The 14,165-nt window shown below is 48.3% G+C and overlaps 1 protein-coding gene across 3 annotated transcripts in view; it reads right to left on the reverse strand.

Annotated features, from left to right (window-relative positions):
- The window catches only part of LOC119449354 (protein dachsous), a 199,696-nt gene that overhangs the window by 82,722 nt on the left and 102,809 nt on the right, over positions 1-14,165 (reverse strand). For all 3 annotated transcript variants that reach the window (XM_037712521.2, XM_037712520.2, XM_049665182.1), the window contains exons 15-17: positions 8,852-9,178; positions 3,551-3,923; positions 1,839-2,087 (exon numbers count right to left, since the gene is read on the reverse strand). In XM_037712521.2, coding sequence (XP_037568449.1) covers positions 1,839-2,087; positions 3,551-3,923; positions 8,852-9,178 — 949 coding nt within the window. The remainder of the gene's footprint in view (positions 1-1,838; positions 2,088-3,550; positions 3,924-8,851; positions 9,179-14,165) is intronic.

Here is a 14,165-nt window from a genome sequence, read left to right on the forward strand (position 1 = left end):
CACGAGCTATTAAGTACGTGATGACTGTAGGTTATATTTTCCAGTACATAATCAAACTACATCTGTACTTCTATGAAGCAAGAATTTCCGCCTTCCAATAAAAAGCTTCTCTCTGTCCAAAAGATGAACTTATCTAATATAGTAAGACCTCGTTAATTCAACTCTCGTTAATTTGGAAAATCGGTTTATTCGGAATTGTCCTTTGGTCCCGGCATGCGTATCCATTATTTAATGCAATAAAACTCTCGTTAATTCAGACGTATTTGGCTGCACATCGGTTAATTTGAACAACTCTCGGGGCGCGGAGCGCCCGCAAAAAAGATATAACGGCGTTAGCGTCCACTGAAATGAAGTTACGGAGTTCGCATCGCCATATATCCATCAGTGGAAATCATACGGGAATCACAGCAACGCCAGAATGCTTCGTTCTTATTGGAGGCTTTAAAGCTTTTATTCTTGCATTTGCCGGCGCACACAGCACCGCGTTGGCCGCATTCCTTCGTGACTGCGTAGTCACCATCCATGATCGCGTCATAGCGGTTTCGGTTTCGTCCGCAGCGGTTGCGGCAAAAAGTAGTTTCTTTTTGACTTTGTTCTTTTTGGTAAGCGCGTCGGCCGCATGCCTTCAAAACTGCGTAGTCACCATCCATGATCGTGTTGATAGTGACCGTGGTTTCGTCAGCAGCAGTAGCGGCAAAAATTAGTTTCGTTTTGACTCGGTGCGTGTGTCAGCCGCGCAACTTCAGAACCGCAAGGTCGCCGTGCATTACCGCGTTGACAGCGGCTGCGGTTGCGGCAAACAATAGTTTCGTTTTTATTCAGTGCAAAGCTGTCGAGGATGAACAGCACCGTCGACATCGTGTCGGTGGGCGACCCGGCGACATTGGCAAAAAAATAAACGGGATGTGCGCGCGGTATAGTGAGAAGCGTGTTTCAGATGAAGACGCGCGCCGTGGCCGCGCTGTGAAGGAAGTCGCGAGGCCTTCGCCGCTGCGAGCGCTATCGGTCATGAGATGACAAGAATTGCAGCTTCAGCATTACGTTTGTGCAAAATAGAAACAGAATTTGCTGATTAATTCAGTAAATAAGAGCGTGTTGACGTAGCAAGCATTTGTTTATTGTTTTCTTGACACTCTCGATAACTCGACATTCGGTTTAATTTGGAAATTTTTGTCAGTCCCGTGAAATCGGAATTAACGAGGTTTTACTGTAGAGGACAAAATCACCAGCAAACAAACAATCCTTTGAAGTGACATAGCTGGGTAAATTACTGGCAAAAAATAAGAATAATAAACATCCAAGGACAGAGCTCTGAGAAACACAAGAGGTTACTACCTGCAGAGGTAAGCTCTGCAGTTGAAGGAGTCCCTGAGTTAAACAAAACAAACAACAAACGATTATTAAAAAATCTGGCTATCGAATTTATAAATGAGATTTCATTTACACAACAGCTTAGCATGTACAATGATGTCAAAGGCATCCTTTGAGAACTCCATGAACATTGCATCAATTTGGTTATTAATATCAAGGTTGCTAAGAATGTTGTGCAGCAATTCAACCAGTTGTGACACTAACATTGCTGCAACGAACCCTATGCTAAGAATTTTACCAGAAGGTCATTGGATTTGAGATATTTCATTATGTGTTTATGAATGACATGCTTGATTAATTCAACAGAGTAAGAAAAATAAGAAAAATAGGCCCGTAATTTTAAAAAAAATATACAGTAAAGTTGCTTATCACCGGATTTCTAAAATGACAGTTCCACATACGAGAGAAAAAGCAAACGAGGGGAAACACAGACAAATTGGGATAGGAGCCAGTGCAAACACACTCACGTATAGAACACGTCTGCATTGGGACCGTCATCTCCATCATGGGCTTGTACCAGGGCCACCTGGGATCCAAGGGGGGCGTGAGGGCTTATGTGGGCCACATAGGGGAACTCAAGAAAGCGGGGGCTATTGTCGTTGACATCTACCACGGTGACTTGCACACGGGCATGGGCCCAGTGGGCCTGGTAGCGGCCATTGTCCGAAGCCAGCACCTCGAAAGTGTAGCTGGCACGTTTCTCACGGTCAAACAGCCTGCAACAAAAAACAGCTGCAATGTACCTATGCAGCTCTCACCCAAATTAGGGCCTTAATCCTTTCAGGTCCTATACATTCGTACTGACCAACACCTGTTGCACTCCTATACCGTATTTTTGCATGTATAGCCCGCACGAAAAATAAAATAAAATTGACAGTAATATCGGGGCACGGGTTATATGCAACTTTCACGTTCAACTTCATGGCAGTGCAGCCTGCACTGCCATGAAGCTGCATTTCAAGACAGCACGATGCATGCTGCCGTGAAGCCAACCTTCAAGGCAAGGTTCTCCACCATTCAAGGTTTCAATATCTCCTAGGGAACCTCACCCTCTCCCCACCCCTGCGTGTTGAAGCTCCCTTCTTCCCGCGTTTATGGTCACCCATTCTCCTCTTTACAGGTCGCCATTTTGTGTTCAGTAGTTAGCTACACACCGCTCATTCATGCACACGAATCAAACGCACACCCGCTTTTTATGTGTCCAATATAGAAAGTTGACATAGAAATTACAGTAACGCTCAAAAAGAAAGTAGAAATCTAACGCGCACCCAATTTTTTTGGGAAGAAATACGGCCAAGTGTAATGTGTGTTGCTCATTAATGGCCATTTTACCGAAGTCCATTTTGCTGCACAGTTTTCAATGTCAGCTTTGCCGCAATACAGCTGCGTTATGCAGCAAAGCATACAACTGCCTCAAATGCAGTAATTGGTCTAAATTTCTTGAGGGGGGGGAGGGGAGATGCCCGCATTACAATAGGGTAAATACCATGACCAGACATTGTGAGCTATGGCTATTGCTTGAACATCCTCCCACGGCAGGCCAAAAATTGTCATTTTCAACAGGAGATGATGTGTGATTAGCGCATGCACTGTCTCCTAAGCGCTGCCAATTAGATGGATGCTGCCAGTAAAGGGGTCGTTATTCAGGTCACCATAGGCACTCAGGCGCGTGCATACCGACTGGTCAAGTTCTAATTATCTGGCGAAGGCCAATCTTAGGACCGAAATAACGAAGGTTAGGGCCTATAGAAATGCATGGGCGCTGGCCGGGACCTTAGGTTGGGATCAAATTAACCAAAGCCGAATTAACGGAAGTCTACTGTACTAGGTCCAGCCATTGAACCCATCTCAACAGTCCATCCGTGCCTAACATACAGGCCGGCACACTGTCCCCCGACATAATTTCGCCATGCCTGAAGAACGACTAACTCAAGACAGTAGAAGCAGCAGACTAGATGCACTGCACTGCATGCTGAGCTTTCAGATATGTGCTGTCTGTAAAAAAAAATATTTCACGCTGCTGTTTGCGTTGTAAAATGGAGCTTTCAGTTGCTCACAGTATGAACAATAATTGCAGCTGAAGTACAGTGAAAGAGCAGAAGCTAGCAATTCACAGTTTCCATCTAAGGGCTAAGCCACAATGACCCCTTAGACAATTTCACACTCCACTTGTGCATACCCCGTTGTGGTGAGGACACCCGTGTCACTGTCTATTCGAAACAGGGCTGCTGTCTCGTTGGCCAGCGAGTAGGAGACACGGCCTCCGAGTCCTAGGTCTGGGTCGTGGGCCCGCACCGCCAGCACTGTCGTGTTGGGAGCAGCGTCCTCGGCCACGCTGGCACTGTACACCGCCTGCTCAAAGCGAGGTGGCTCGTCATTCTCATCTACCACTGTCACCACCAGGGTGCAGCTGCCTGTGCGGGCAGGGCTGCCCTGGTCGGTGGCCAGCACAGTGAGCCGATACTCGGACACCGACTCCCGGTCCAACGGTGTACTCGTCAGCAGTCGACCCGTGCGGGGCTCCAGTCGGAACTTGTCCCCGACATTCCCCGCTGCAATCATTGGCGGTCATTGATTACACTAAATGAAACTGCAAGATACAATGATGAGAAAAAGACAAGTCTAACAGGAAAATAGACAAAAGAGTAACGCAGCATGGAACTCTCTCAAAACTATTGTGCAGCTCTAGACTAAGTAATAGCCATAGATGCATGTTAGAAAATTGATATTACAGAGCACCTCAAGATTTTGTGTCACCAAGTCCATTTGCTCATACATGCTTATGAGAAAACTTAGCACATATAGCGATAATAAAATGTTAAACTGCTTATTGCGCACCCGACCAGATTTGGGCATTGCAAATAGACAATTGCGGCACATAGATGACGCAAGAATGATTGTGTCTACATAGCTGTCAGACTACCCAAACTGCGTTGACGCAAACATGGACGGTACGAAGCAAATATTGAATGCTTTGGAAGGAAGAAGAGCACTAGATCCCTTGGCGATGCCAATGGCTCCAGCATCTGTCCTGGCAGCACTAGGAAACAGCTAATGTGTCAGTCACATTATTTCACACTGAAAACTGCAGCTTACAATAAATGTACATTTATCCAAATTTAATGCGCGTTTTTTCAAACAGTATTGGTCAGAAAATTTTCTACACATTACAGTCAGATACAAAAACATGTTTGCAGAGCTAGCAACAGCCTACTCTCAGTGCTGGCATCATCCCCATTGTCATCACAAGATAATGACAGAACAAGGTTTCCTGTAGAATAAAAAAGAAAGACTATGAGGGAGTCATGCAACTATTTTGAAGTCTAGCCATAAAAAATATAGAGGAAAGGCTAGTGAGAAATAGGCCCTCACCACGTGATAAGCAAGCAGTCATTTCTAACTGCCGAGTGTTCCGAGAAAACACACCGGGAGAGAGAGAGAGAGTGAGCGGGTGGCAAGAGCAGATCACAATGACAGCATCACTGTAACGAACAATGCCTTGAAGTTTGGCAACCACTAAGGGCGGCATCAGAGGCTTGCTGAAGCGAACTGCCTAATGTTATGCTTCCAGCTAGTATTTTTCCTTACTCGATGATGCTGATGACAATGTCCCTTCTTCAAGCTTTAATTATGAAAGTGCATTCAAAAGATGAAATTATTTTACAGGCTAACCTAGTAGCAACTAAGTCCCATCACATATTGTTGGCATTACGGACACTTCCATGCATTGCAGGGTGAGTTAGCAAGGTGTAGGCCTAGGTGTAAGCCACCATCTCATTTGCTATGGTTGCAGAGTTATTCAAGAAATGCCAGATATCAAGCACAAAAAACCACATAGAGGGTAACATATCGTGAACAGAGATAAAAAGCTGTGTGAGAGTGACGATGACAGACGCCAACAAATGCGTTCTTCTACTTTGCGCCTGTGCCGGCTGTCGGTGTTGTCGCGCGCACCGTATCTTGAAAGCGATCTCCACACGGCTCTGGCCTTTGTATGTGCCGTGCTTACGCCGCTCAGTTTCCGTTGAAGCCATAGACCGCACGAGCCTTCGCTTGCTGCGGCGGCCGCGCGTGGGGAAGAGCGGCCGCCGCAGCGAGCGAGGAGACAAAAAAGCGCAAAAGCAACAAAAGCGCCGCTGCTTCAAATTCTTCGCGCCCAGTCGCGGCTTCCGCGCTGGCCGGTGCCGCGTCCGCGCCTCCGCACCAAAAGAGAAAGGAAAAACGCGCGTGACTACTCGCTGTTATCTTTCGCGGCCATCGGTGGGGCGGCGTTTATTTGTATCAACCTACGCGGGTCGAAAATCGATTTGTAACAACCGTTCTCTAGCGCGTTGCAAAGTAATGAGGCTCGACCGGGACCTCAGAAAAATTCGTATCATCCGGAAATTCGTATTAGCCGTGATCGTATCATCGAGATTCCACTGTATTCCTACTTTTTTAGCAGCTCTAATGTCATTTCTGCATTAGTTTTCTACTTCGGACACATAGAAAGTAGGCGTGCTTTTGATTCGAGGGCGTGTTAGAATAGGTACTGCCAAATGAATCAGTGATGTGTACTGGCGCTTTTTTCTGTGTACTGTTCAATTCAACCCATTGTATAATTCAATCAATTTCCTCGGTCCCATCAGTGTCAAATTAATGGGAGTTGACTGTATAAAACTGGGTACACCTTTGATTTGGGTGAAAGTGAAAGTGAAAGTTTATTCTCTTTTGAAAGTTTGTTTTCCACTATGAACACATAAAAAGTGGTAGTGCCTTAGATTTGGGGGTGCGGTAGCATTAGGTGAGTACTGCCAATCAAAGCAACAGTGCGGTGGACGTATTTGTTCAATTTCATTGGTCTTATCAGAGCCAGAACTCGACTGTATACTTGCTTTTCGCTAATGAGTGCATCAGTAAGGTAGCCAGCAAAAAAATCGTCCATTACAAGTCGAAAGTGTGGCTCACAGTCAGAGTGCTATTCACGCTGCTTGCTGCCATGTTTGTCACATATTATGACTCACATTGAATTAAAATTAAAGGGCCCCTCACCAGGTCTGGCCATGTAGAACTTACAAGAGCTTTGCATACAATGCGCGCTAACGATCGTGCCTGCAAAGTACTACACTGCTACGCGCCACAAAAGAGCTGAAATTTCAAACCACACGCCCTGCGCCCTTCTCCTCATGGGCGCCGTGCCCTCAGCCAGAGAGCTGACGTCAATCGCGCAAGTGTGCCCATAGACTAGCTTCAGTTGTAAAACTCTCCGCCCGTGCGCTTACTGCCGCTGTCGCCACTGCTTGGGCAGCCGCCAGATGGCGGCGCTGTTCCATCACGCTCCACTGGAGACGCCTCGCCGCAGCCTTGAGCTCGTGCGGACGGGCAGCTTGCGCGTGTTTCATGCTCGCTGGCGTTCTCCCTATAGTCCAAATTAGTGATACCATGCGAAATTGGTATCCACCTACAGCGATAACATATATTGGGCTAGTTGTTTCATACTGAAAGAACGGTAAACTGCACGATAGAAAGAAACGCATACGACGAAGTGCAGAAGCTGCGTTTTTAAGGGTCGTGTGTTTCTTCCTGCCGCCTAAACCTTTCACGCTTACTTTTCCCATGCAGCAGCTTGGCACGTTTTCTCGCTGCTTTTACTTGCTTAATGCTTTGTTCTGGGGCAATTATACGCCAGCTAGCGAGACCAAATTTGTTATCCACAAAAATAACAGCACAACTTTCTTGTAAACCAATGAATGCTTTATTAAATAAAACGAAGTAAAAACAACTGTATGCCCTTATATACAGCTAAGACTTTCACAAGGGACCTAATCTAGGCAAAGGATTTGGGCCTACGTGGAAACCAACACCACCTACAGCAGCTTGGCACGTTTCCTCGGTGCCTTTACTTCAAAACTCGATCCCCGCCGCTGCTCCAGGAACCTTGCTTAAGAATGCATTTTTATGCAAGGTATGCATGTATGCATGCACGTGACTAAATAGAAATTAGCGTAGCTTGCACAAGTGGCGCAAGGCTAAAGAAACAGAGGAGCTGATTGGCACCTAGCTGGTCCTGGCCTTATACGGGTTATGCTTTTCCGGAATTTATTGATTATTGATCAATTACCTATTGATTGGCTATTGCAAGGTATTGACCACATATTGGGGCTAGGCTAATCACTACCAAGTCATCCCCAGCATTTTCCAGAATTTATTGATTATTGATCGATTATCGATTAGCTATTGATTGGCTATTGCAAGGTATTGGCCACGTATTTGGGCTAGACTAAGCACTACCAAGTCACCCCTAGCATTTTCCGGAATTTATTGTTTATTGATTGATTATCGATTAGCTATAGATTGGCTGTCGCAAGGTGATGCGAGGCGCACCCAACACGACTCAGCATAATCTCAGACAGCTCTTCCAAGATGGCCCAGAAAAGGTCACCAAATATCTCTCTTCGTTTGCATTTTTTTTTTCCCCGGTTGGTTCGACAGATAAGAGGGAAGTTCGGGAACACTTTCGGCACTGCATCCTCAGCAAGTGTCCACTTGTCTGGTGGCACCTCAACTGTCTGTCCATTGATAATATGCACAAACACTTTAAAATGTCCTGCTCACGAAAGTGTAAATTACACACCATGGATCTCGCAGAGAGTTCCTGGTTGGCACGAGGAATCGCTCTGTTCAATGCCGAGCGAAGTGTCGGATTGCTGGGAGCACACAAGAAGTGGCGCGCCGAACTGTCGACATCGTTCGACAGCCGCTTGTTGCAGTCAGGAACACAGCACGTCGGCATCGTCTGCTAATATCCTTAACAAGCGCGACGAAAGCTACAGTTTCGTGGATGGCATGCTTCCTGAAATCCGCCGTCAACAACCAACCACAGAATACACCAACGCTTCACTGCGTGTTTCATCTGGCCAGTTTACGTAGCTGGCTAGTGGGGAAGTGAAGCTGGGTGCGACGACACAGCCATGAAGGCGCGGGCGGGTGGCGGTTCCACGCAACGCCGCCGAGTTTTACAACTGAAGCTAGTCTAGTAACGTTGAGTGTGCCTACATAGTTCGTCGTGCTGCGATGTCACTCACAGTAGCAAGTGACTGAATTATTCAAGGCAACAGCAGTTATTTGTTTGATCTGTTGCTTCAATAGACGAATAATGTTTAAAGAAATAATAAAACCTACAAACTGCTGTTGAGAATCGGCTCATTGGACCTATACTCCCAGAAAGAGCATTCTTATTGCAGTTGGATTCTTTTGCGCAGTCACCCCCATCCCTTTCCTTGTGCTTTAAGTGCAGTCTCGCTGTTCACAACCTTGTGCTCCTTGCTACTGAGAGGCTGGCTTTCCTGCATAGCTTGGGCGTCCAGTGGCCCGAGCGCACTTTACGCACTAAATTTCACCAGCAGCACGAAATCATTCCAAAATTCAGCACAAAACCAGACACATATTCTTAGGTTATATATATTTTATATAAATATTCTTAATCAGTTGGCGAGCTCACCTGCAATAGAGTAGAGCAGACGAGCATTGGAGCCTTCATCGCGGTCCCAGGCCACCATGGCGTGCACTTCTGGTGGTCCATTCTCAGGGACAGACAGGCCTCGGCACGAGTCATCAAACTCTGGGCTCTGGTCATTGGCATCCAGGAGCCACACTAATACCAGGCAGCTGTCTGCCTGATTCTGCCCGTCTGTCACAAACACAACAAACTCATGCTGCGCCTGTGCCTCTCGGTCGAGCAGTGCCAAGGTATGCACCACGCCAGTGTGTGTGTCCACCCCAAAGAGGCCACCGCCAGCGGGAAGGCTGTAGGAGAGATTTCCTCCTCCTGTGTGCATCAAAACCATGTGCAAGGAAGGAAAAGCTTTCAAGTTACATTGTTGGCACATGGGGCTGTTTGGCTCTTAGCAACAAAGGACGCAACAACACACGAGTGAAAATATACAAATGGCATTTATTGCTTCTCCTATATGATGATGCCAGCTAGATGGAATACAAGGAATGGCTCATTGACGAAGTCGTGCTGAGGAATAGGGGATACTAAATGAGTGCACTGAGCTCAGGTCCTGAGCCTAGGAGCGTTCCCAATGCACATCTGAGCAATCATGTTTGCCAATGCCACCCTCCAAAGGCAAATGAGAAGCCTTTTGCAGGATAATTCCACAAAGCACACTAATTCAGTCATTCTGAAGGTGCTAACCTTCCAAGGCCCTATTGCACCTTCCTCACACTTGAGCTATCCACACTTACAGGTGGCACTATCGTCAAAATACATAAAAAACTCATTACTACGAACCCACATTAACAAACTTTTCAGAAATCCCCTGCTAACTTCTTATAGTTTCAATGTAAAAATATTTCAGTACTACAAACTTCAGAATACTAGGGATGGGCGAATAGTGAATTTGAGGTTCGAAGCGAATTCGAAGCGAATAGTGATTTGGTCGAATAACTTCGAATCGAATAGTTTGAATAGTATATATCACATATTACAGTAAAACCTAGCTAATTCGAATTTCATGAGACCGAAAAAAAAAAAAAAAAAAATGTCCGAATTAACCGAGTGCTGAATAACACACCGACTCCTGTCATTGCGTGTGTTATGAGAAAAAAATGACCACCAAGTGATGCAACAGTTATGCAGGGAATACGAACGTCAGGGAACACACGAGAGTTGAGTGTCCCCACAAGATGCAGTAGCAATGCACAGCTACACTAGGGGCATGGTAATAGTCAACATTAACCAGCGTATTCTCCAACGATCCTTGACTCGAAGATCTTCCTTCACTCCACTGAGTTGAGCACAACTCGGCTGAAGAAGATGCTACGCTTCCCAAGAATTGCTGTGGGGTGCCAATGAAGCACAGTGACTGCTTCTCTGCTTCTGTCGAGGGACATCGAGGTGGAGGACTGAAGGAACATTCTAGAATAAGGAGGTAAGTAACCATTCTGCCCTTCCCTCTCTAAATCAAATCCTTTGTTTGAGAACTTGATGTTCAAGTGCTCTGGAATTTGGTTATGGTTGGATATATAGAATTACTGCATTTGTTGGAGCTTGCCTGCTTGTGGTCATGCCCTTGAGGCTGCTTCAAGTACCTACTCTAAAGCAACTGCAGCCAAAAATGCTTTGCTTTTCCAGTTATTTCGTTTCCACATAAGAGAGTGCTATTGGCACAAGGCATCATTGCTCCGTGAAACACTTGCCAAAATGGGATGCATTGTGTTTGGGCTGTTTCAACATTTAGCATCTTACATAATGCAAGGTACTTCTCTTATAGTTAAAGCTCACCATGTTTACGCTATATTTTATTTTCTATAGGTATACGGTTAGTAAATAAAAGGTGACTTTTCTGGGTTCTGTGAACACATACTGTGCAAGGTGCAACAAAAAGAAGGTGAAAAAGACAAATTTTCTTTGAACATTATTTAGATACAGTATGTGGGGAGGGCACGCACCCATATTCTCCCGCGTACTCTCGTCGTCGCATTCGCACATTGCGGACACATCAGGAGCCGGCATATACACGAGAGAGAGGCACTTTGCCCTCTCCCGGTACAGGCTCGCCTCTCGCAACGCGCGTACCCTCGCGGGAAAAGGGACGATATCCGACGGGCGAGGAGGCGATTCTCCTTGAAAAAAGTAAAAATTCATAAAAGAGCACCACTGGGGGAGACCCGCTCTCTTTCTGACGCCCTTACCTTGTGGGAATCCTCAGGTGCCATGACTGCCGCACACGCAGCCCCCTCTATATCCCGACATTTTGCGTTTCCAACGTGGGGCAAGCTCTTGGAAAACGGGACGACGATTGGTTCGGGGTGAAGAAGGCCTCACCCAAAGGCGTGATTCCTAGCTAGATTGGGCATGTGCTTTCTTGAGTGCGAGTTAACACTGCACAAGTGTCACCGAACTCGTGTAGATGCTGAGATTTGCAGCGAGTTTTCTCCTAAGAGTACGCCCGAAGCGAGTGAGTGCAGCAGCCGACGAGGTGGTCGATTTTCCCTGTAGATATGCAAATAGCCTTCTTTCTGTATCTTTGGCTCTGGGAGCCAGGCGCCGGAAACGCTGGCTAGGGCGTCAGCGGGGCACTGTCCCAGGAGTCTGCTCGGAAGCTGCGGGTTGAGCAGCGAGCGGGGACCACTTAGCTAGGCCTGCATCTCCTCACGGCGGCTCATTGGAACCCTTTATGAGTCTTTTATGGCATTGGTATCCGTCATGGACGTGATTAGGCCTAAGGCCCTTCGGAGCTGCCGGTTGCATGTTCGAAGACGACCATGCCGCGACATTTAGCGGGTGCAAACGGATTCGCTAGTTTTACTATACTCGCCCGAGCTTCTGAGAAACCTCGTTCGAAACAGAACGCTTATTTGTTCAGATGAACTCAATATTTTGCGGGCGAAATAACAAACATCTTGGGGGGACCATAGAGCGCTTTGTTCATACGAGCATCGCCCACTTTCACGCTGGATCGGACCAGAAAAATTCGGTTGAAGCGAATAACTTCATTCAAACGAACTGGATTGGTTTTTTTTTCGTTGCCACATAAAGCTATGGGGTGGATGGATGGTTCAGTATCGTGTCAGACGGCTGACGCTGCGGTAGCCTTTACTGCCTTAATTCTAAGTGTTTATATATATTGAGCAACATTGCAGAACGAGTGGAGCCGCCTGGACTTGCTATTGCTGCCATCGTCCACGGATCCTGCTGTCTCGGCCTCAAATTGCAGCGGATGCCCCGCCCTGTTCGCGGTCCGATGCAGTAGCACATGGCAGCCACAATGAGGGAGGCCCATCATACACTCCCACAAAGATGCGTCGGGGCGAGGTTTATCGTGCCGGCACGTGCGCTGCTTCGAGAAAGTCTTGACCCAACGTTCCCAGGTGGACATTGTGGCGCGCATCTTGAGGGGCAAGCCATTCTCGGCCCCCGTCATCGTCAACCACTGTGTGTGGGGTCTCACATGTGCTCTTGGGACAAAGGAACAACAACGCAGTAGTGCAGACAATCAAAAGGGCATTTATTGCACCTTTCATACACTAATACATACTAGCCGAATTACAACCAATAGAACATTCACACGGGCGCGCGACAAATCAAGGAAGTCCGACTCACCGCGACCCGATAGCGAGCGAATACGTTCGCCCCATGCTATGACACCATCGCCTAGTCGTTCACGTGTACGGTCACGCGAACGGTGGCGCGCTCGAACGATCCGTGTTCGTCCATACCGGTGTCCCGCTCTAAGCCTCGCGCGACGGTCGCGCGAAGCGGGCCGGCGCACGCGCGAAGCGTTCGTGCGTGTTGGTCGCCGATCCCCAGCCAAAGAGAGAGCGCCTCCGACCTTTTTCTCCCAAGTGACCCCGGCGTTTCGGTGGCGTTAGCCTCGCGACACTAGCGCCATCTCTCGCAACCACCGCCGGTAGCCACGCAGAGAAGCCGGACTACAGGAGACATGCGGGGAAAACAACATCAGGGAACGCGTGAGAGTCGCGGATCCCCACATCCCCCCAACCTTAAATCACTACACATACGCCGGCGAAACATGTCACAAGGCCTATCAACGCGCGCGTCGCGAACAAAAGTTAGTACATGCGACAGTGGCGCCGCCGAGTAAATGTCCACGCGTTATCCACAACGTGCGAGCCGACATTGACTCTGGGGTTCACCGCTGGCGTCCGTTGGTCACAGCACCACGTCTGCAGATTCGATGGCACGACTCCAGGACTCCGGAAACGGCGACGCAGAAGTCGGCACGAGCAAGCGTCGCTCGCGCCCTGCTGACGAGAGCCGCAGTAGCCGTTGGTGACTGCCGGCTCTTTTCCCAGCCGCCGAGGGTTGCGAGCCGGACATTGGCGGCCGCCGAAGTCGCTGCGCCGAATTGGCCACAGGCATCTCCAAAGCCTGGGGTAGCTCGATTGTAGTCCGGGGCAGCAGCGCTGACGATGTGCAGGTGACAGCAAACCAGGGGTGACTCCGCTCACGCTGCGTACATTCAACGCACTCGACAAACACTAAAGTAGTGCAAGGGAGAGGAATTCGGCGTACGCATCGCCCACGTGGTACGATGTTCAATTCGGCTAGCAAAATTTCGGACGGCATTTCAGATGCTAAGTTCACGTGAACAAAGCTTGCTTTCTTGAGTCGAACGAGTAATTTCAATTCGTGCGAGGCGAACTAATGAGGGAAGCCATGTGCGACATCTCAACACCACGGTCCACCAGGTTGTGTCCCTCAACGTGCGACAGGCGGCTTTGTTAAGCCTTAGGCCTAATGCGTCGCTACTTTGACAACCGGCATCCAAAAAAAAAAAAAAAAACAACACCCAAAATGGGCACAAGAACAGGCAGCCGCGAGGAGACGTTAGCTCTGTGAGGTGGTCCTACTCCGCTCGGTGCACACAGCATCCGAGTTGACGGCGCCCACCGTCCCAGACGGTGTCGGAGCGCCCGGTGCCAGGCCGCAATACCAGTCAGCCCGTAGCGGCACCGTGGCCCGCGGCCACCCGGCTCCCTGAGCCTCGACTTCCGAAGTCAAAGATATAGAAGAAGCTATTTACATAAGAAATTCGGACCACCCACGAGGCTTCCGTACTCACTCGCTTCAGGCTTGCCAATGCTCCGCGGGCGCTAGGCCTCGCTCTCCCAGGATGCAGACCACGTGGCTCTCGTACCGCCGAGTGTACTTCAAAACACTCGCGAAAAGGCTTAGCATGTCGAAAAGTTCAAACACGCTACAGCAACCGTCGCCTCGCTCAAGAAAGCACACCGCCGCCACTAGCGATCAAAATCCACGCTAGGACTACGCTTCGGTTGAAACA

The sequence above is a fragment of the Dermacentor silvarum genome, chromosome 4 (assembly GCF_013339745.2).
Source record: "Dermacentor silvarum isolate Dsil-2018 chromosome 4, BIME_Dsil_1.4, whole genome shotgun sequence".
Classification (NCBI taxonomy): domain Eukaryota; kingdom Metazoa; phylum Arthropoda; class Arachnida; order Ixodida; family Ixodidae; genus Dermacentor; species Dermacentor silvarum.